Consider the following 25,023-nt stretch of genomic DNA (forward strand, 5'->3'; position numbering starts at 1 on the left):
AAGACAACAATCAGTGGCCTCAACACCAGCAATGATGAGTCACACTATGGATAAGAGGTGGAAAATTTTGTGAACTGGTGCAAGATTAACAACACGAGTCTAAATGTGGACAAGATGAAGGAGCTGATCGTGGACTTCACGAGGATCAGGCCACTACACATCAACAATTCTGTAGTAGAGAGAGTGGAGAGCACCAAGCTCCTTGGAGTTCACTTAACTGCTAACCTATCGTGGACACTCAACCGCTCTACACTTGTCAGGAAGGCGCAACAGCAACTGTACTTTCTGAGAAGACTGAAGTGGCAAGGCTACTGGCCACAATTATGTCAACCTTCTATAGGAACTCTATTGAGAGTGTTCTAACCGGCTGCATCACAGAGGGTATGGCTGCTGCAGAGAAATAGATCGGAGGTCAACCAACAGGACCACAAGAATGGCAAAGAGGATCTTTGTCTGAAGAGGGCACACAAAATCATTGAGGACCCCTTCCATCTTGCACACAGCATCTTTCACCTTCTCCTGTCAGGGAAGAGATACAGGAGTATCAGAGCCAGCACCACTAGGCTGAGGAACAGCTTCTTCCCACAGCCAGTGAGAATGCTGAACAACCATCTGCTCACACTAACCATCTGAGACTCTCCCATTCACGAAGCAGCATTTATTTTGCCAGGTTGTACTTGTACAATTAGATGACAATAAACTTGACTTGAGGTTCTTCTGCATCAAGTGGGCACATACCAAACACCAAATTGAAAGTCACAAAGACAACCTGTAAAAAATTGGATATCTATGATTTAAGAAATAGTTTTCACGAGAATGAGCGAATGCAGTTAAAGTGATCTCTCTGTGGCAGTTAATTGAATGGGTCAGGAGGCCAACTCATCAAGTGCAGGAAGGGTGAAAAGAAGGCAACATTGGGCATAAATACCAAAATGAGCCAGAGGTGATTACACCTCATGATACTGGTAGCTGACATTTTTAAATATTATGAATGCAAAGAAACGATGGGTAATTTCTTTCTTTTTCAATCTTTTTATTATTATTATAATTTATAAACACATACAGTTCAAAGAGATATAAAAAAAATACATAGTAAGTAATGAATTAATACAGAGATATTAAACAATAATATTACAGAATAAAAATATATCATAAAAAAATTTTTTGATCAGTTTAGGGTGTGAACTATCTCTATAAAAAAAAGATATAATTAATAACAATATATGAAATAAGAGAAAAAAAAACCCAAAAAAGAATAAAAAACACTTTAAAAAAAACCTACAGATATAGCTAAACCACGCCGATCACTCTGATCTCATCTTACAGCCCAATTATCATACATAATCATAGAAAGAAAACAGAGCCAGATCAACTCACCACAAATGAAAATATTGAATAAATGGTCGCCAGGTTAACTCAAACTTAGAAGGGGATTCATAGACAGAGTTTCTAATTTTCTCTAAATTTAAACATAGAGTTTAAATTAGTTTCGACTTTACCCTCTTTTCCCAATCGGGAGACTACAACTGTTTTAGAGGATATACTATATTCAAAATTCCCTCCAAAAGGTGTGATATCTAAATTATATAATATAATTACAAAAATAAATTCTGGGACTTTTGAAAAGTTTAAAAATGATTGGGAAAGAGAACTCAACCTTCATATTTCTAATGAAAATTGGAATAAAATTCTGCGACTGGTAAACTCTTCTTCTCTATGTGCAAAACATTCACTAATACAGTTTAAAGTTGTTCATAGAGCTCATATGTCTAAAGATAAACTCCATCGCTTTTATTCTCATATCGATCCTATATGTGATAAATGTCAATTGGAAATATCTTCCCTTACACATATGTTTTGGTCCTGTCCCTCTTTACAGAATTATTGGAAGGAAATTTTTTCCATTATATCTACTGTTTTGAATATTGATTTACAACCACATCCCATTACTGCAATTTTTGGATTACCTATGATAGACTTGACTTATTTATCTCTTCCTGCGGATCGTATGATTGCTTTTCTTACACTAATGGCTAGAAGATCTATACTATTAAATTGGAAAGAGGTAAATCCTCCCACTGTTTTCCAATGGTTTACCCAAACTATACGATGGGTAATTTCTAACAAAACCAATATCCCAGATGGGTGCCTTTAAATCTTTCATGGGTTATTGCACAATGTAGCCCCTATTGTAAATAAATTACAAGCTCCAGGACACAACTTTTTCAATCTGGTTTCGGTACATAATTAAAATAATAATTAACAATAATAAGATGATAATGTCGTCATATACAGGAAATACATTGATATGTGAAATTTGCATTGGGGCGAATCATGTCTGAAAATGCCCAGCCCAAACTTGCAATGAACAGGACTTTCACAAAATGAAAAGAAACAGTAAAATGATGGTCTAATTTTGCATTTTATATAAAATTTCTTCATCGATACTAGGCACAAAAGGATCCAATATCCAGGCAAAGGACTTTACACAGGGAGAAAGGTTATGTGGATCAGTAAAGCTAATCTGAGGCAAGGTCTGAAATTTTACTCAAGGGGGAATTTGCTGAGTCTGGCTGGAGTCAAGAAGCCTGTTTCTACCATCGTATGCTGATAAACTTCATGCTGTGTGCTTACGACTTTACAATATGCACTGACCATGCAAGGTCATTCACTATTACAGCATAATTAGAAAACTGCAGTTTGGATATTTTTCCAAAGCTGAACATTCCACATTACTCTTGTGAACAAACTATTTTAGTGAAAAAGGGCTAAGTCTTTATCTGGTTAACCCTAAAGGAAATTCTGACAGAGACAGAATTTCAGGTTTCTAGAAACAAAATGTTGAAGCTATTCATCCCACGCAGTCAGATGTTAATGATTGTTCTTAATCTGATCACCGATCCTCGTTCCATGAACATGTCCTCTTCTCTCATCTTTATACTCTTTCTGCCTCTTTTTCCTTCCATTCCAAAACATTATCTTAGCCATGACCTGCCTCCTGCTCAGTCATCTGTTGACCATCCAAACACTCATCTCTGGCGGCAATGTTATTAATTTCCTCCACAGTGTTCCTCTTCCATTCAAATCTACAATTGCTTCCCTTGCTCGATGAACATACTTTGATGCCCCAATCACAGGAAGCCACTGCCCGATTTCCAATTGTCTACTTTCTCAATCAATGTTCTTAACAGAAAATTAGCAGCAATGATCTTGTGTTTCCCAGTACTCTGCATCTGAAATTTCATGCCATTCATAGCAGAGTCCAATTATTTTAAATCACACTGCTCCCTTAAATTCCATCCAGTGTTACTATTTGCAAATACTTCCTACATGCCTGATGTAATTTCATATCAAATGCAATGTTCCTTTTGAATCACTACCTAATAAGCCTCTTCATTGGACACTTCCAGTACAACTAGCTTTTAATGACACTACTCCAAACTAAGAACTCACTCTGTTGAGCATCTGAGTGCCGCTGCGCAAATAATTCTGACGCAAAGTCCACAGACTGTACAACAGGTTTTAATTAGCTTAAACCTGCATACTCCAGTCTCAGTATACTGCTGGCTCCATATGTCTGACCCAGTTTGAGTCTTTATATGGACCGGTGATTGACAGCCGGCAGGTGGGGCCAACCTCCCAGGTTGCTTACCTGCAGCTACAGTGGTTGCCCTCTGCAGTAGGCTGTTAGGAATGTGGCCAGTGTAGTGGTTTATCACAACTTAGTTTCTCTGCTTCAGATTTTGCCAATCTAACCTATAGCAATAACCTTTGAATATCTGATAGCTGCAGAGTCTGACATCCCAAGCTCACAGCCCCCCAATCCTGATTGTCCTAACTTCACAATATCATCCACAAAACTCACTGCTCCACCACAAGGCACTGATGTTAAGTTTGGTCTCACCCATCGTCCTGGGCTTAATCAGATCCTTAGTGACTAGCTAATAACCATAACTCATTCTCACAAATCATTACCCTTTATACTGTTGAAATTTGCAGTGGTGGATCCACAAATAAAGTGGCCATTGATGCACCATGTAAATTCCTTCAGTAAGTTACTAAGACACATCAATTTCCAGAATGTTATTGTTTTCCATGCCATACCTATGTTAAAACTACATGATCAGGTATTCACTCAATAATGAAGACAAAATATTGTATTCCAAGTAAATGTCATATGTGACTGTGTTTCAGTTTTTTCAATCTTCCTCCTTAATTGCTCTGCAATTTTTGACTTACCACATTCACTGGTGCATAGGATGACCCCTAGATTCTCCATTTAAACTGTAGGATTGAGCTACACCATGTGTATAGGGTGAACCCCCACCACTCCAATTCTGGCACTTAGCACTGACCACTGGAGTGAAACAATCAGAATATTTTTAATACCAAATTATCCTGTAAAGGTTTTATAAATTTTTAAATAAACTACCCATTATCTCCAGTAACAGGCCGTTTAAAGCCTGTACAGAGCTGACAGAAGTGGGACTGGGTGGATGGACCCTGTGGGGAGCGCGGAGACTTCGTAGAAGACATATAGGTTTTTTTCCCCGTTGATCTAGCAACACCCTTCAATGCACACACATTCTTTCACTGTTACTATTTGCATGATGAGCCACATTGTCAGCATGAGGAAGGTGCACCGAGGGCCTGACTGGATCACTTGCATGGAGACTGGTTCATGGGAATTGGGTATCGGAACCGTGACTACAGAGCATGATGAGGGCAAAAATGGCTCCCGAAAGGCCTTGGGGCTGAAAGTTTCCTGATCGGATGCTCAAATCTGGAGTTTGGGTTGTTGATGTCTTGAATTGGAGCCTTTGTGACTGCAGGAGCACTGGAAGCAAATCCACAGGGACTCAGCATCTCTGAAGGGGCTCTCTTTTGCTTCTTTCTCCTATTGTTATGGGCGCCAGGCAGTGCTCATAGTGACTCTTTGTTTGGCTTATGCAGACAAAGATTGATGTAGATCATGTATATTACATTTTTAATGTGAAACCTTTGACCTTTGAACATTTGAACCTACCTATACAGAGCCAAGGTATATTATGTAAAGTAATACCTTTCCTGCACCCACACTACCAGCTTAACAGTTTTCAAAAAGGCTATCCTCACCCAAATCTTATCCATCTTACTCACTGATAATATCCTTTGAAGACTGGCAATCTGCATATTTATGCAGAAAACAGTTAGGTCCGTGTCTCCATTACTTCTTCAGTTGTCTCCATTTCCCTGTATTGGCAGATTGCTTGTAGGGGATCCACTCTCAACTGAGAACTTTCTCCAGTAAACGCCAGGAAGATTGTCCCTCTCAAGAATTCTGTCACTTGCTGTCAGTATGACTGGCCACTATCTGTGCTGAGCAATGCTGTTTGCATTGCGGTGAACTATTCAACATACTATTCAACAATCTTTTGTAGCATTATTTCATCGTGTCCATTGCGATTCCAGTGGCCATACTTTCATAATATCACTCGCTGGTGTTTCTGTTCTGGTCTCTACCTTAGACCATCTTCATTAGATTTCAAATTTATTGACAGAGAACATGCATGGCATCACATACAACCCTGACATTCTTTTTTCTGCAGGCGAGGGCAGAATTACCACCTATTGGTAGTGCAAAAACTGTAAACTGCATATACATGTAAACAAAGAAAGAACCGTAAAACAGATAATGAATGTAAGAAAACTGACTGCAAAACAAAATTTAAAGAAATCAATAAGTGAACAAATAAGATTCCTTGAACGATATTGTTGTTGAGGATTTAATCATCCAAATCTCATTCTCCATGCTTCATAAACTTCTCATCCAAAATACTCTGCTCTAATCTTCACCATCATCATATCCTGTTCATTGAGGTTGCCAGCTCTATAAACTGCATGTTGAATGTCTTTAATCCGGTGACGTCAGGACCTGTCCATGGCCAGACCACAGAAAATGCTGGAAAACAGAAATTTGCCCCTAAGGAAATCCCTTATGTAAACATAAAGGTAGAACAAAGCTTAAAGCAGAAAATAATACTGTGGGGCAGCACAATTTGTGTAGTGCTTAGTGCCAGCAATCGGGACGTTAGTACAAGCTCCTTACAGACAGTGCGGGACTCGAACCCCAGTCCCAATTACTGGCACTGTAAAGTTTGAATCTGCTGGTGTTAGTTCAAATTCCTTACAGACCACATGGGACTCGAACCTCAGCAGATTCAACCTTTACAGCACCAGCGTTTGGGACAGGTTTGAGTCCTGTACTGTCTATAAGTAGTTTGTACCAACGGTGGCAGATTCAAAACATGCCAGACCACAGACTGCTGGATAATAGAGGTTCAATCTGTATCTCCTTCCCCGTTAGTGCCTCTTTGCCTGCGACTCTGACTTGGTGCATTCCACCACGTGGCCATCGGCGGCCACATCTTCAGCCAGTCAGGCCTTGTGCAATGGAGTAATGAATATTGACGCAAGCTGGATTGATCTTCCATTCCTGGGTTATAATCCTCTGGTAAATATAGGGGAGCAAGATGAGCAACAGCATTGAAGATGGCAAGAAAATCCACTTGTAATGCAGGCTGGAAACAGTGAACCATCTTTTAGGACTAATTTTCAGAAAGGTCAAGGATTATTGTTTCCTATTCCATCTCAGGCAAAAAAAATTGTAACAGTCACATAAGTAAATCTATTAATGTTAATAGGAACCTTCCTATCAGGTGTGCACTACATACAAACTGATTGCTGTAACAAATCAATTTCAAATATACAACATAAAACAAGTAAAAATTTAAAATTTTGTCACATGTAATATGTCTGACAAAATGTGTGAAACCAGTAACATGTGTTATGCTTCAGGAATATTACATCAGAAAGGTTCAAGTGTTTGTGCTACATCTTGAGGAGATTAGCGAAAAGTAAGCATATGTTCCATTAATTAAAATAAATTGCACCAACAATCAACCCCCTGCACACATGTTGACTTCAGGAAGAACTTCAAAATACTATGGCAAGCATGTCATTTCATGCCTTTATACAAAAGTCACCTCTTCAAACTTTTCACAATTTCAAGGAAGGGTCAACTAAAACAACGTTGTTCATAATCTGGGTTCAGAAGCAAAACATCCTTTAAATGACTTTTTTTTTTAAAAAGCTGATTTAAGTAAATTTGGAAGAAAGTGATCAGCAAGCCCAGCCTCAATTGTGCAAACTCGAGCTGTGGATACCAACTGACCCGTTAGGCTGACATGCTAAAAAAAAAACAGACGTCAAATGCCAGTCAACTTTTAAAACAAATTTTAAACAGAGCACACATATTGAACAGTAAATTGAGAATTAACTAAAAATACCAAATTAATTTTTTTAAAAATAGGGTCCAATACACAAAATATTACTCATGGATTTCGGGTGAGTGAGGCTCTCTTGTCCTAGAAAATTTAATAGACTCGAGTTAAATTCAAAATTAAATTTCACAAGTAATCATTGAAAATCTGAATTCTCAATCCCAACTAAGAATGTTGGAATATAAGACCATCAGACATTGGATCAGAAAAAGGCTTTCAGCCCATCTAATCTGCTCCATCATTTAATCACGAATTGATCCATTTCCCCACTCAGCCCCACTGCCTAGCCTTCTCCCCATAACCCAGTGGTTCTCAACCTTTTTCTTTCCACTCACATACCCTTTAAGTATTCGCTATGCCATAGGTGCTGTGATTAGTAAGGGTGGTAGGTGGGTGGAAAGAAAAAGGTTGAAAAACACTGTTTTAATTGTTCTCAATTGACTCGTTGCGTCCACAATTTCATAAATGGGCCAATGACAATTTTTCTCAAGCAAAATATTTCAGTAACAATTGGGTCTAGAGCAGTGATTCTCAACCTTCCCTTCCCACTCACCTACCTTATGGCAGAGGGATTACTTAAGATGGTATGTGAATGGAAAGAAAAGGGTTGAGAACCACTGCCATAACTTTTTGATGCGCAGGCTAATCAAGAACCAATTAATCTTGGTTTTAAATACACCCATTGACTTCCTCCACAACTGCCCATGGCAACAAATTCCAAAGATTTATCACACTCTGGCTGAAGAAATTCTGACACACCTCTGTTCCAAGCAGATGCCCTTCAATCCTGAAGGTACACTCTCTTGTCCTAGACTCTCCCACCATTGGAAATTACCTTTCTACATCTACTCCGTGCCTGCCTTTCAACATTCATTTAGTTTCTATGAGATCCATCCTCATTCTCCTAAATTCCAATAAGTACAGGCCAAGAGCTATCAAACGCTTCTCGTATGATAACCCTTTCATTCTTGGAATCAAATTCCAGTGAACTTTCTCGGAACCATCTCCAACATCAGCATATCTTTTCTTATACGAGTAGCATAAAACGGCTCAGAATATTCCAAGTTAATCTCACCAATGTCTTATCAGGCCTCATCATCATATCCCTACTCTTATATTCTATTCCTATTGAAATGAATGCATTTGCCTTCTTCACTGCTGTCTCAACATGCAGGTTTACCTTCAGGCCATCTTGCACAAAGACTCCCAAGTATCTTTTGCATCTGAGTATTTTCAATCTTCTCCCAAGACACAGACTGCCCATTTATTTTTTTCCACCAAAGTGAATGATCGTATGTTTTCTGACTTTATATTTCATTTGTCCCTTCTCTGCCCATTCTCCTAATCTGTCTTTCTGCACCCTCCTTGTTTCTTCTACACTATGGTTTCCCAAAACTTTTCTTTCCACTCACATACCACTTTAAGTAATTCCTATGCCATTGGTGCTCTGTGATTAGTAAGGGATTACTTAAGATGGTATGTGAGTGAGGGAAAAAAGGTTGAGAACCACTGCTTATAGACCCAATTGTTATTGAAATATTTTGCTTGAGAAAAATTGCCATTGGCCCATTTCCTTTGGAGTTACAAAACCATCCACATAACAATTTGATGAGATACGATTAAAACAATAGGTTTTCAAACTTTTTCTTTCCACTCACGTACCACCTTAAGTAATCCCTTGCTAATCATAGACCACTGATTGCAAATGGAATACATAAACTGCAAACTTGGCCACAAAGCCATTCATTCCATAATTCAAATAATTAATAAAGAAGCCCCAACACTGACCCTTGTGGAACACCACTAGCAACTGGGAGCTAATCAGAATATGATCTTTGTATTCAAACTCTGCTTTCTGCCAATCATCCAATGCTCCGCCCATGCTAGTATGTTTCCTCTTTTACCATGGGCTCTTATTTTGTTAAGTAGCATCAAGTACCAGATCTTGTCAAAGGCCTTCTGAAAATACAAATACAAAATATCCGCTGCATCTCCTTTATCCAACCTGCTTGTCACTTCCTCAATGAATTCTAATAGATTTGTAAAGCAAGATTTACCCTCAAGGAAACCATGCTGGCTTTAACATACCCTATCATGTGCATCCAAGTACTCCGAAAACACATCCTTTACAATCAATTCCAACATTTTCCCAACCATTGACATCAGGTGAACCAACCAATAATTTCCTTTCTAATGCCTCACTTCCTTCTTGAATAGTTAGATGTCATTTCCAGTCCTCCTGGACCATAGCAGAATCTATTGATTCCTGAAAAATCATTAGTAATGCCTCCGGTACTTCATTCGGGACCCGAGGGCACAACCAATCTGGTCTGGGGGACATCCACCCTTGGACCATTCATCTTTCCAAGCACCTTTTCTCTTGAAATAGTAACTACATTTGCTTCCCTTCTACATTTGGTACTCTACTAGTGTCTTCTATAATGAAGACAGATGCAAAATATTCATTTAATTTATATTTTTAATTTAATTTTAAATTTAGACATAAAGCATGGTAACAAGCCTTTTCGGCCATTGAGCCCATACCGCTCAATTACACCCAACTGACCTACAACCCCAGGTAGTTTTTGAACAGTGGAAGGAAACCAGAGCACCTGAAGGAAACCCATGAGACACAGGGAGAATGTACAATCTGCTTATAGACAGCACAGGATTCAACTCCCGGTTCCAATCACTGGCACTGTAACAGCATTGCTAACTGCTGCACTAAACGTTCTGCCTCTGCCATCTCCTCATCTCCCATTATTCTTTATCCATTGTCATTTTTAGTGGTCCTGTATTTACTCCCGCCTCTCATTTTTTTAAAAAATACTTGAAGAAGCTTTTTGTATCCTTTTTGATATTATTTGCTAGCATACTTTACTACTTCATCTTTTCCTTCCTGGCTTTGACTTCCTTAGTCAGCTACATTTTTCCATTCGAATATTTGTGATATTTTTCCACTCGAATTTTTCCTTTTTTTTGCTATGTATTTAACTTGCACCTTCCTAAATTCTTGCAAAATCTCCATCCACTGATGCTCTGCCATCTTACCTATCTGTGCCCCCTTCCAATCTACTTTGGCCAGTTCCTCTCTCAAGCCACTGTAATTCCCTTTTCTCCACTAAAATACCGACACATCTGACTTTAGCTTACACTTGTTAAATCTCCAGTTGAACATAACCATATTGTGATCACTGCCCCCTAATGGTGCCTTTACTTTAAGCTCTCTAATCACCTCTGGTGCATTACACAACACCAAATCCAGTACAGACGATCCCCTTGTGGGTTCATCAACGAGACTCTCAAAAGAGTCATCTCATAGGCTTTCTACAAAATCTCTCTCTTGAAATCCAGTCCCTATTTGGTTTGACCAATCTACTTGCATGTTAAAATCCCCCATGACAAGCATAACATTGCCCTTCTGACATGACTTTTCTATCTGCTGTTGCAATTTGATGTCAATATCTCAGGTCCCATTTAGAGGCCCGCCATTTCTTAACTCAACGTACAATGATTCTACATCTTCAGATCCTATGTCACCCCTTTCTCCATCTCAATTCAATTTTCTTCCTCATCAACAAAGCCACATAGTCTCCTCTGATTATCTGCCTATCCTTTCGATATACTGTGTGTCCTTGGACATTCAGCTCAAAATGGCATCCATCTTTTAGCCATGGCTGTGATGGCCACAACATCATACCTGCCAGAGTGTAGCTATATTACAAGGTCATCCACTTTATTTCTTATGCTGAGTGAATTTAAACACAAGATGTTCAGTCTTCTATTTATTACTTTTTACTGTGTTTCTGTTGCACTACAATGCCTTCCAATGCCTGAAATTTTCTCTATCTGCTTGACCTTCCACACAAAATCCCTACCAGCTCTCCCCACCTGTTCACCAACCATCCCTCCCTCTGCTTCTTCACTTTGTTTTCCACCCCCCCCCCAACCCCTGGTGAATTTAGATTAAACTCCTCACCCCCCAACAGCATTAGCAGGTCTCCTTGCCAAGATATTAATCCCCCTTGAGTTCAGGTGCAACCCATCCCACTTGTACAGGTCACTCCTTCCCTAGAAAAGATTGCAATAATTCAATAACTTGAAACCCTGCCCCATGTCTTCAGCCACACACACTACCTTTCTGTTCTGACCTTCTCGAGCTCGTGGTATTAGGAGTAATCCAGAGATTACCACCTTCTTCAGCCTCTTTCCTAATTCCCTAAACTTGCTTTTCAGGACCTCTACCCCACTTCTGCCTATGTTATTGGTAGCAATATGCACTATGACCTCTGGTGATTGCCTTCTCTTCTTAAGAAGATTCTGCACCCACTCAGAGACAACATGGACTCAAGAACCCAAAGGCAAAACGCTATCCTGGAGTCTCTTTTGCAGTTGCTGAATTTCCTATCTGATCCCCTGACTATAGAGCAGTGGTTCTCAATCTTTTTCTTTCCACTTACATACCACTAAGTATTCTCTATGTCATAGGGGCTCTGCGATTAGTAAGGGTAGAAAGAAAAAATTTGAAAACCATTGCTTTAATCATTCCTAATCGACTTGTTATGTGCACGGTTACCTAACGCCAAAGGAAATTTTTCTCAAGCAAAATATTTCAGTAATAATTGGGTTTAGAGCAGTGATTCTCAACATTTCCTTCCCACTCACATACCACTTTAAGCAATCCCTAACTTATCAGAGCACTTATGACATAGGGATTACTTAAAGTGGTATATGAGTGGAAAGATAAAAGGTTGAGAACCACTGCTATAGAGTCCCTTACAGCTTGGGCTCTACCTGACTTCATCCTTACCTTGAGGCTCAAAGCTGACCACGTTGCTATTGGTCTGGCTGCTGCTGTCTGGCCAAGAGTGCCGAACCCCCTCCCCCCCAGCAGTACCTAAAGGGGTATACTTGCTATTGAGGAGAATGACTACAGAGTTAACTGCACTACCGGTCTGTCCCCTTTCACTCTCCTGACAATTCTGTTGTCCTTGAGAAAATAAGTGTTCCATAAATAACAGAGCAGCATCAATGCAAAAATTGTAATGTTGGCATAAACTTGATCCAGCACACAGACACCTTTATCATTTGTTCACAATAACAATGGACTTGGGCTGAGAGGAGCCGTCTTGACTATGCTGTTCTCCTGTTGGTAAATGTGTCCTGAACCTTACTGAAGTCATCTTATTGAAGCAGTCAAAGTTCTAAGAGGTCTTGACCATGTGGATGCTGAAAAAAGGTTTCCTCGTGGGGAAGTCTGGACCTGGGTTTATAGTTTTGGAATAAGGGACCACCTGTTTTAATACAAGAAAAAGGAGAAATTTCTTTTCTTAGACGGGCATGAAGTTTTGGAAATCCCTCCTGCAGAAACCGGATTCCTTAAATGTATTGAAAGTCAAGAGAGTTTTTTGATCGACAGAGGAGTTAAGAATTATGACAAATTGACAGAAAAGTATAATGAGACCAAAAACAATTTAACTTTGGTTTTATTCTGTGGCTGAATAGGCTCAACAGGGCACATGTCCCTCTCCAGCTTTTATTCCATATTCCCATGTTCCATTCTGGATTCAAAGTGGGAGATGCTCAAGGTTATCAATGCTAAAATAACAAGGCCTGGTTCACATGCAGAGGAAGGAACACAGCCAGCAGGGTCCTTCAATCATGGTATGTGCTGCATTTTGTGTAAATCTCTAAAACTCAGAGTCAAGAGTGGTGTCCCCTGGATTGCCCATGCAGCAGTAACAGTCCATCCCCAAAGCTTCAGTAATTTCCCTGCTTTCACTCCAGCTATGTGTTACTTTGTGAGGCAACATTTCCATTTGTTTTTATACATCACATCTGCTTTCTCAGGGTCACACAATGTGCAACTCACAAATGAGAGCAACAGCTAAAGGCAGAGGAAGGGCTTAATTGGTACCAGAAACTAGGAATATTGGAGAATGATATGATATTAGGTCTTGTTCCTTTCACTTATACAATGGTGTAGTGGGCCGAGCGACCACACTGTTAGATGGGCTGAATCGCTGCCCCAATTGGTTGAGACAAGATGGCGCGGCCTTCACCCCCCCCCCCCCCCCACCTTTTCCAGGGGAATTCCGCGTTTGGCGACATGCATTGGCCAGGAGATCTCCATTGCTGGGCAGGCAGTGACTCCGCAACACACTGACATCACTCCCTTACTGACATCACTCCCTTAGACCAGTGCGCCCCAGACAGGAAGCAACATGAGAGATTCAAATAAAGTTCCGTTACTGGTTGACTCTCGCACTGTGTGGATGTGCTTCATTTCAGTAGTGTTGCCGTGAGCAACCGCTACAATGTCATATTCTTTCAATATTTAGGGAAAAAACTTCAAATTCTTTTGTAAAATTGAGAGTTAATACGAGTTCAATATTTTACAAGCAGTCTGGCATCAGAAACTTTGTGTACCTTTTATGTCTGAATATAACATTAGCATTGGGAGCAGCATGGTTAACGTAGCGGTTAGCACCATGCTGTTAAGCACCAGTGATTGGGATTCAAATCTGGTGCTGTCTTTAAGGAGTTTGTACATTTCCTGGGTGCTCTGGTTTCCTCCTATCCTTCAGAACTTGGGCAGCATGGCCTCAAGGGCTGAAAGGGCCCCTTACTGTGCTGAATGTCTAAATTTTAAAAATTCAAGTTTTGTCTTGTTGTCTCAATTCCCAGAGGTGCATTGTTTAACAACTTGAGGGTCCAATGCAACGAGCAATATGAACATACAGTTCATCAACCATGATAATATTTTGGACCACTCCATTATGCTCAGATGTACAATTGAAACTGGGCTGTAGAATCACAAATCACTGCTGACTACTTGGCCTCAACAACTTTCAAACTCCCAATGTCTGGCCCTCCAGACATTTTAAGAAGTGACTAATTGGCAAAAACACAGACCCTTTCATGAAACCAATGCTGTTTTCACTTCTAATTTCATCAGAACTTTCGGTATGAAATCCAAACCAGTAAGAGCATAGTTACAGCAACAGAAAACACCTCAACATTTTTACATCCCCACAGTAGAGGGTATCTTGGACCACACACATGAAGTCATTTGTGTCCATAAACACCACCTCGGCATGTCTGAAAATCTTACACTAAATCTTAATAGCCTGTCGCTCTTGCCATGAATACATATTTTCCAGGATACCTGATGCGAGTTTCTGTGACTCTCGCTTGAGGGAAAATGTGATGAATTGCTGGAGACCATTGATGGTGTACAGGATGTATACAGATGTGGGTCACAGTGTGCTTCTTTTGGAATTATCCAAGGATGTAATCTCCAAGGATTTCTGTTGAAACAAAGCCATGCCTGTGTTCCCACCATGAACATGGGGGAAAAAAATTGATTCAGAGAAGATACACCAAGCAGACTGACTGTCACTGAGACAATCCTCATCTCATAATATATTTTACCTGTCCCTCAAGCCTTATTTCTATTTTACAAATGAGACTTACCATAGCAGGTCCTTCCATTCTTCCCAAGAGAGTAACCAACATAACAGCTGCATATAGGCATCCCTCCAATCAGTGCACAGCTTTGACCACAGTGCATATTCAAGCATGAGGCCAGGCTTCCTGGAAGGCAATTCATAGCTGTGACTAATTGTATTTAGTAATGATCACCAAAAGATAGTTACTTAATGGAAATGTGACTAGTAGAGGACAAAAAGGAAGTAGGTGCATAAAAGGAAATAAGGATGGGCAAGGAGAAAGAGCCCAAGAGCTGAAATCAAAGCTTTACTACACTTGCAAATGTTTTCAACAAAGTCCAACTCCTCACTAGGTGCAAGTTGATTACTCAGGTGATGAAATCCAAGCAAAAACAGGGAATGTCATTCTTAACAAAACTTAACATTTCAATAAGTGAATGAGCTTAACAATTCAAATGACTTTGTCCTGTATGGAAGGGGGTTTACTTAAGTGTGACTAGCCAGCATACCTTCTGAACATAGTCCTGATATACCTTGGGAAAGCAGCTAAAAGTATTGTTCAATCACATTTCTCAATGGAAGTATTGGTTTTTTCCTTCACAATGGAAAACAATGGCAGAAATATGAAACATGTCATTTGAAATTCCTTTCTCAAGCATTGATTATTTCTGCAAAAAAAAAGGGACCTGAATATTGCATCAGAAGTAACTGAGAAACTGCTAGCACCTAATGTAATTGAGTAAATAAGAAGTAAAACACAAAAACCTTTAGACAACACGGTTGAAGTAAAAACACAATGCTGGAGAAACTCAGCAGGTCAAACAGTGTCCTGGTTGAAATGCTTTCTATTTAGAGTAGTCTGGATTTTCCTTTTGTTGGGGAAGCCTGACTGAAGGCATCTGAACTAGCGACACTATATGCTCAAGAAAGAATTTTGCTGATCGCCCTGTTCAAGCAAAAGACGTATCCGGAGAAACAAATGTCAACAATTCACATCTCTCATCTCTGCCACCAATCAGTGAGATGATTTGTGTTGGTCCTTTTACCGTGGGTCACCAAAAGCCCGCAGCCTGTGAGGGTCCTTCAATTGTTAAACCCCTCGCTGGTGCGCTGCCATGGTCACCATCCTGTAGGGTTGTCTCCTATGCTTCTCCTTTTCTATGGGGGGGTGGGCTTCTTCCCCATTTCTGGTACCTTGCAGTACCCCTGGTGTCTGCAACCCCCTCGAAGCTGCTGCCAGCGCAGTTGACGCCATTTTTGACGCCAGAATTTTAAATAAAAACACGGTCAGCTCCTTTAACAGACCATTTAAAGCCTGCACAGAGCCACCAGCATTAGGACTGGGTGGTTGGATCTTACGGAGGAGTACCGTGTCTCCCTTCTCCACCTTTCCCGGGCCCACACCAGTGACAGCACTGCCTTTTTTTTTTAAATATAGGCAGCATAAATAATTCTGCCATTGTTTCCTATTATTATATATTTCACCAACTCTGAGAATATCTCATTAGCTTCAACATAAAAAACTGTGCCAAAAATCTGGTATGCTCCCAAAAGACATCTTTTATGCTACGTACCAAGGGAGGAACAGACACTGAGTAGAATAGGACTACAAGCGTGTTGTTAAAGACACACAGGGGGCCAATAAATTTGTTTTCAATCAGCAGTGGAACTATTTGGCGGGGGCCAATATTAAAATGCACTTTTGGGAATCTCTGAAACAAAACAGCCAAATGTCAAGGGAGATAGTCCTGAATGAGAAAGATGAAAAGCTGCAAAAACTTAAATACTTGGATGAATAGGAACAGAACACTTGCTCAACAAATCAACACTTTTAGATTCTTGCTGATCCAACCATTTATCTTTGTACCACAGTAGTCCCTGTTTCCAGAAATACAGCTACTCCTCTTTTGAACACGTCTATCCAGTCTATTTTCACGGGCAGTTTGTTCTATTTACTATTGCGTCTTCAATGCTGCTGAATGATAGGACTTTGGATTATGCATTGAAAATATCCACAAGCCCAACAGTGCTCACAGATATTGAGTGAATTTAACAGTAGTTTTGGTTGACTACACAAGTGGTGAAATGTGCAAAGCAGTTAAAGGGTTCAAATTGCCCAGCTCCTCCACCAGCTGTAAGGGAGGTAACCAACCTCCTCTCAGCCACTATTGCATTCAAATACATCAGCGATTCATTAATTGGACTTTTGTCATCAAATTGATGCGGTCCTTGATCTAGAACAGAAATAAATCAGGTCTAAGACTTGTGCTCTTAACAACCAGAGAATCTGCTGGAACGAGCATATGCAAGTACTGAATGATGCTGCTATGGTAATCATCCCTTTCTCCCTTCTCCAACCTGAGTCAAATCATCCCCAATATTCACTTACCAAACAACAGTTAATTTTTTGAGGCATCTAGAGGTTCTGGCAGCCTTGAAACCACGCACAAGCAAGAACTGCTATCCTTGGGAGAAATGAAATGAAAACATTTGACCGCTACATATTTCCAAGTTGCTTTGAACAAGGAGTGGAATACTGAACACGGGACCAATGCCAATATGTAAAAACTTTGGTGTGCATGATGTGGCCTGCTGACGGGCAGAGGATTTTTGTGAAAACAATCATCAATTCCATCTCAAGCAGTCAGTCATCCAGGTAGATTCTGCTCATTTGCCCAAGCTATTCCAGCAGAATTGTGGATCTGCAATTGATCAGAGGTCACATAATATCGCCCTTTCTTTGCATGAACAAGGAAATTGTTCCCATCAAAAAAGACAAAAAATCCCAAATGCATCTTCCTCCTAATAGTTTCCATGCATGTTAAATAACTGGACAATGAAGAATTTTCTTCCTGAACACTTTAGGGTGTATTTTACGGTTTGGGGCTGCTAATCACAAAATTCCCCTTAAAATTTTCCTAGTGTGTACTTTTTTTTTTAAAAGATATATCCCACTTTTGTGATTTCCTGTCATATTTTAGGTCTATTTCAAGCATATGAAACCATGAAGTGGAATATGTCATTGAAAATTCATTTTCTGCAGTCGCACTTGGACGTCATCCCTGCTGATCTTGGTCTAGTCAGTGACGAACATAGTGACAGTTTTCACCAGGACAGTGCGACCATGGAAAAGTCCATGGTAACTGGAATCCATCAATGTTGGCCGACTATTGTTGGTCACTGACTTGAGAGGCATCAGATGCTGAGTACAAACAAAACATCAGCAGCAAAACATTTTTACATCAGTTAAACTAATGCAATGTGTCCGCATCATCATGCAACTAAACATGCTAAAATGAATCAAAGTTAATTTGATGTTTATCCAAATTCCAAGTGATACAGCAAATCTGAAACTAGCTTTGTGTTCAACTTCAAGTTGTCTATCATAATCGCCCATCTTTTTTCAGGAAGCAAGCCATTTGAAAAAAATTGTTATCCAGGGTAATTCACTCAATATTTTCTTCTACAAACTCAGCGGTCTTAGATAAAGGGTCAAAAATCATCTCACATTGCTCCCTCTTTTCAGTCCTGCCAAAGAGCAAGTGCTCAGTATATGTGAGAATATTATTTTGCAAGCAATATTAAAGCAAGCTTCAATTCAGTGTCCAATATCCAAAGCTAGCAGCTTTCACTTAGTCAATTAGGCCATGACCAACACATACTGACCACTTTAGAAGGAAGATGTATGCCACAAGGGCAAAGGCTACAGGTAAATAACTCAGATTTCAGATTTATTGTCAGAGTATATACATGACATCATATACATCCCGAGATTCCTTTTTCCTGCTGGTTCGGCAGAATTATCACTTATTGATAGTGCAAAAATTAAACTATACACAGTGTAAACATGTAAACAAAAGAACTGTAAACATAACAAATGTAAACAAGCTGACTGTGCAATATAGAGAAAAATCAATAAAGTTTACAAGAGTCCTTAAATGAGTCTCTGATTAAGTTAAGAACCGTTTATTGTCATTGCACAAGTACCAGAAAATTGAGTACACATCTTAATGGATGGGTGATTGAGTTTGTTATTGAGGAGTCTGATGGTGGAGGGGTAGCAGCTGTTCCTGAACCTGGTGGTGAGAGTCTTGTAGCACCTATACCTCTTTCCTGATGGCAGCAGGGTGGTGGGTTTTTGATGATTGCTGCTGCCCTCCAATGAAGATCTTCCCAATAATGGGGAGACTTTTGCCTGTGATGTCCTGGGCTGTGTCCACTCCCTTTTAGAGGGCTTTATGCTCAGGGGTATTGGTGTTCCAATATCAATGTTTGATTCAGCCAGTCAGCACATATTCCACCACACCTCTAGAAATTTGCCAGGGTTTCTGGTGTCATAGCAAACCTCCGCAATCTCCTGAGGAAGTAGAGGCGCTGATGTGCTTTCATCTCGATGTTATTGATGTGTTGGGTCCAGGAAAGATCTTCCAAGATGGTGACCTCCCAAGAACCTAAATTTGCTCAACATCTCCACTTCTGATCCTCAAGTAATTACTGAATTGTATACATCTGGCTTTCCCAAAGTCAACAATCAGTTCTTCAATTTTGGTGACATTGAGTGCAAGGTTGTTGTTGATGCCCCATTCATCCAAGTTTTCAATCTCCCTCCTCCACCCAAAAGAATGTTTATGAAGTTGGTGTGTTTCTATATGTCAATCCAGTAACTACTGCTTTTACAATTTTTCAAAATCTATTTAAATTAATTTGACATCCACAAATGCAATGACCAATATTTCTAAATCATCATCCCAGACAACTGGAATGTAGTCCAGTAACATCAACACTGTATAGCACTTTTGGAAGACAGGTAATGACAGAGAATGTGTCAGACCCCAGCACACCCTTTGCACAGGTCCTGTACACTGAAAACCTGAGAATGTCTGCAACAAAAAAAAACTCGAATAAACCTAATGTCAAACTCAAAGCAGCAGAAAATGAGGGGAACCCACACACAGATTTTAATCCATCTGGAGAAAGAGCAAGTCACATGCAGATATTGGTCCTGTTGGAAATTTAGGTGTGCCTGAAAATAGATAAGGGGCCAGAAGGAAATATTGGTGCATCAATGTAAAAAAAAAAGTAGATCTGCAAGACATATGGAGGAATCCACACAGTTTTTGGTCAAGCAGGAAATCTAGGAGACCCACACAGAACCCCTTCCCAATACACTGCTGGATTGGTTCTGGCTGTCATGTGACAGCACTGCCCCCTACCTAGTCAGAAGGCTGCCAATCAAAGTTTGATTCTGCCCCACTCATTAGTGCACACCTTGCTGTTGGGCACATGTAAATTACCTGGACTGCCTGTACTTGGCCTTGGGCCATTGGCTGTTGTAATTAGATTAACCCTCCTGTCACTGAGCTATTGGCCCCCAGTAAATGAGGTGGGGTTGTCCCTCCAGCACTATAAATGTCCCATGTGCTCTTTGTTCTCTCTCTTTGCCAGATTGGGACCACCCTGCTTCACTCCAGGCCTAGAAATGTGGAAGGGCGCAGGGAAAACTGTTGGTAAGATGTGCACTGTTAAAAGGGTTGGGAGCGTTTAATTAGTGTCCCTTGTAGCATAGAGCCATGCCTGCACTGAGTCAAGGGGTGGTGGGATCATCAAAGTGATTTTTCCCTGATCATTGTATGTACCAGGTGTGTGTGCATGTGCGCGTGTGTGTGTGGCAGCAGTTACCATTTTCCCACACTTGCCTTCTGTAAATAAAATCCTTTCCCACATGAAAACTGTGTTTAGAGTCCTTGCCTTTGAGACCTACCTAACCGGTGTCCTCATTCACAACAAGCAGGAAATCAGGTTGTTGCTCAACAGGAAACATTGGAGTCCACTGGTAGATTGCAGCTCAGCAAACGAATAAGAGCAGTGGTACGCAGCTACCATTCCAACCGGTAGCACTGATCAGGCCACATTCAACTAGTGGAGAGGCTGCTCATTAGACAAACAAAATAAAAAAAGCCTGCCAGCCAGAAACCTCGGAACCATTAGAACATCTGATAAGGACCCATGCACAGCAAATGGTTCAGCTATAAACCAGAGAAAAAAGATGCAGAAAGCTCCTGGCCAGCAGGAAACCGGAGTGAGCTCACACACAACTAATAATCCAACATGATAACTTGTAGAGACTACAATCTGGAGACTGCCGGTGCAGATTATCTGGACAAACCAGAGAATCCTTAATAGGATCCCAGGACTGCAAAAGAACCTCCGCATTTCAACACCCAGCAAGGATCTCAATGGAAGCAAACTCCAAACGCTAGTCCAAAAGGAAACAGGAAAGAGGTACAAGATAGCTAGAAAACCAGCAGTAGTAAGGATTTTGATTGAAACAAAGAAATAATTGCAAGTCACACTCTGGCACTCACATGTCTGTCCATGGCCACCCTGACCACCCACATATTGAAATAACAACACCTTATTTTCCATCTGGGGATCCTCCAGCCAGATGGCATTGTGGTGATACAACCACGACAAGGCCACACTCTTACCAGCCCTACTGCAGGGGCAACCACTGTACTTGCAGGAAGACAAGCTGGGAGGCTGGCCTCACCTGCCGGCTGTCAATCTCTGGGACAATATAAAGACTCGAGCCGGCCCCTTCGGGGACAGTCAGACACATGGAATCTGCAGTATACCAAGACTGGTGTGTACAAGTTTAAGCTAATTAAAGCCTGTTGTACAGTCTGTGGACTTTGCTTCAGAACTATTCACACAACAGCGCTCACAGGCATTAACATTGACTTTACTACCTTCCACTAAACTTTCGCCTTTTCTTTCCCCTCCCCCTTTTCCTGTCTTTCCAGTTCCTCCATCCACCCAGTCCTCCCTCCACCCCTCATTGCTGCTGTCCCTCCTTTCTCCACGTATAATCTCTTGCTTTTGCCACCAGCCCCCAAACTTTTTTTGTTCGGACGCTTGCCAGCATTTTCTCATACTTTGATGAGAAGGCACATCAGTTATGTATCTTCACTTTTGCTACATAAAGTATAGTTTGACCTGCTGAGTTTCTCCAGCATTGTGCGTTTTTACCTCAACCACGGTGTCTACAGAAATTTGTGATTTACTAAAAAAATAGTAGAGTCAATGGGGACTGCCATGAGATCGGCAGGGAATTAAATCAACTTGCAGATAGTGATCCGACAATTAAGGACAGAAAAATAGATAGCATGAACCAACACAGATAAATATACAACTGGGAAACGGGAAAATCCCATAGAGACTTTGCAATGACTGTGTCCACAATATTTATTTGCAATGCTCAGTGATTGCCATCAAATTCTCCATAAAGAGCTTGGGTAGAAAATTGCCAATAAATGAAAAATGCACATCAGGCTATTTCAAAACTTCCTGTGACCAAGTATTTTTTTTTTGCACCTCTGAAATATTTCATCTTTAAATACACTGAGGAAAACATATTCAGCAAATGGGGCACCTCCGTTCTGCAAACAGACCCAATGTTGAATGGCTAAGTTCTAGCTTCATAGATCATATTCCATGTTTCAGTCCAATGTACACTGCTCCACTCTGCACGAGGCATTCCTGCAGCAGACTGTTGGTATTACCACAGCAGCGAGCTTTTGCAAGTGCACCAAACAAACCAAAACGCAGCTGTGTTGATCACAGAAGCCAAAACTAACTTCAAATTTGAAGTGAGATTCTTCTTTGAATCCAATCTACTTTTTATTTTAAGTGGGGGAAAAAAATTGCTGCCAGTTTGGTATTTAATTACCTACAGCCACTTGTAACAGTTTGCCACTCTGCAATTCAGTAATATTTTGATGTAACCAACATTCTGTACAGTTCAAATGGAGAACATGTCCTATTGTCAAAATCATCAATATTCTCTTTTTTTTTCCCTGAAGGTAATCAATTTCCTGCATATCAAGCACCTGTGTTATATACAAGGATTGTCAAATTTAGGATCCCTTCTTTTGCATATTGTGCAAATATTATCACTACAGCCCTTTTTTGTAGAGGCACTCCCATCCAACAAAATACATCTCAAGTTCCTCCATCAGTGGCACTTTTAGGCATATCTAGAAAAGTAGCTTTTTAGTCAAAAGTTTTTTTTGGTTATGCATTCTAAAATCATTCTGTTTAATCATAAACAACTTGGCAGCACGGTTAGCACAACTCTATTATAATGCCAGTAGCCCGGGTTCAAATTTGGAGATGTCCGAAAGAAGTTTGTACATTCTCCCCATATCTTCATGGGTTTTCTCCAGGTGCTCTGCTTTCCTCCCACCCTCCAAAATAGTTGGGGGTTTGTAAGTTAATTGATGTATCTGGGCAGTATGGGTTCATGGGGTGGAGGGCTACATTTAAATTTTAAAACCAAACAATGTATTCATCCATTAAGACTGAAAGACTTATTTCCAAACCAAGCAGATCATTTCACTCACACACCAAAGGGAAACCTGGTCAACTCTTCAATGCTAATATTGAAGCAGGACATGATTTCATAAAGCAATTTTTAAGTATCAATATATTCACAATACTATATGTTAAAATAAAACATTAAGCTTGACTTTTTAATTCATACATCAAAAATAAGCCAATCTGTTTGAAAATGTGAAGACTGAACCCACCTAAAACAATTAGAATCAGGTCTTTTGCTACCTCATTTATATTATAAAGATTATTGGTGATAAAATTGTAGCACCTGAGGTACACACCATAGTGATGCCCTATGTGTAGTAACATTGAGTCCAGTCTAATGCCTCTAGTTATTACAAAACACTTCAATAATTTGGACAGTTTAAAGAGTAGACTGCAGATTAAACACTTCACTGGTCCTCGACAAAAGATCATCTTGAAATGCAAAGTTAAATTTTGCAATCAGACCTGAAAGAATGTTCACATTGACTTAACTGAGGGTACTTAGCCCCATCCTCAAAATATTAAGCTTGCTAGTACAATGAAAGAATTGTTAACTGAAGAGGCAAGCGGAAATAACTTTGTACTGCTCCGCAGATCAAAGCCAGTCACAGTCTACTCCCTTACTATTGCTGTGGAGGTTGCCCTGCTGTGCTTACTGTTGGTTCCTAGACGCTGCAGAATGCCAGGGTAAGATGAATGTGTCTGTAGGGGCTTCCAAAGAAAATTGAAGGCCTACTCTTCAGTAGATCGGTCATTCTCTGTGCACCAAACAATATGAATGTAGTTACTGAATGCAAAGATTAGCCAATTTTGAAGACTGAGTGTTTTCAGGAAGGAGACAAGTAGACAGCATAAAAACTGCAACAAAAGTGACCAGAAAGAATCTGGTTATGCTTGATATCTAAGCAAAATGCCATCCAAAAGGTAATCTATATATTAAAATTTCCCTGTCAGAATTCCAACCTCAGTGTATGTTCTACCCAATACAGACCCAAAAGTTTGTATTTTATGAGATAAATCTTAATGCTGAATAGTATTTGCTAAATATATGTTATTGAGATATGCAGTCTAGGAAGATTTATGTTCTATGGTAATGAACAGCCTGGATGTTCAATGCCAACACTTACAACCTAATATTATGGCTGAAAAGGAAAATTATAATATATTAATTTAAAAGAAATGATGTGTTTAAAATATAAAAAGGGATTTATAAGGGAAAATCAAGAACATTATAACCATAAATTCCCAATTGAGGGTATAATCAAAATAAGTTCAAAACAGGAGGTATATTTTTTCCCCCAAACCAAGAAATCTCACTTCATTACTGAAAAGACAGTGAATGTTGGAGCAATTGGAGCTCTGATGGTCAACAATAAGGGATGTGTAGCTAAGATGGAATGTGGAAATGAGGATTAAGAAATTCAAAGTATTTAAATTGACATGACTGAATTTTTTAGGGCGTCCTTGTGTATAAAATGCAGGTAGTTAGCACCAAGCATAGTGAGTCATACAATGGCAAATGTGGTCGATAATTGTTGAGGTTTCAGGTTCAGATGAAATGCTGAAATGTAACTGGTCATTGGTGAAGCCAGTTCTAGAATATTCATACAATTTGGTCTTTAAAAATTCTTGCTTTGGACACAGCTCAGAGTTCATTCAACTGATACCTGGGATGTGTGGTGTAGATGAGCCTGCATTCTGTGGAGTTAAGAATTATAGAAAGATGTTTACTGAGCAGCTTGTAAGATTCTGGAAGAGCTTGACAAATTACATGCTGGGAGGATATTTCCCTTTATGGGTGGATCTGGAACAATGGGCCAAATTTCAAAATATTTGCCCATTTAAGACAGGAATTTTCTTCCTCTGATGGT

At 40.0% G+C, this 25,023-nt stretch overlaps 1 protein-coding gene across 1 annotated transcript in view; it reads right to left on the bottom strand.

Moving 5' to 3' along the window:
- The window catches only part of LOC138755614 (fibulin-1-like), a 98,649-nt gene that overhangs the window by 64,916 nt on the left and 8,710 nt on the right, over window positions 1–25,023 (bottom strand). The window contains exon 5 of the mRNA XM_069921972.1: window positions 14,799–14,918. Within this exon, the coding sequence (XP_069778073.1) occupies window positions 14,799–14,918 (120 nt within the window). The remainder of the gene's footprint in view (window positions 1–14,798; window positions 14,919–25,023) is intronic.

Source organism: Narcine bancroftii, chromosome 1, assembly GCF_036971445.1.
Source record: "Narcine bancroftii isolate sNarBan1 chromosome 1, sNarBan1.hap1, whole genome shotgun sequence".
Taxonomy (NCBI): domain Eukaryota; kingdom Metazoa; phylum Chordata; class Chondrichthyes; order Torpediniformes; family Narcinidae; genus Narcine; species Narcine bancroftii.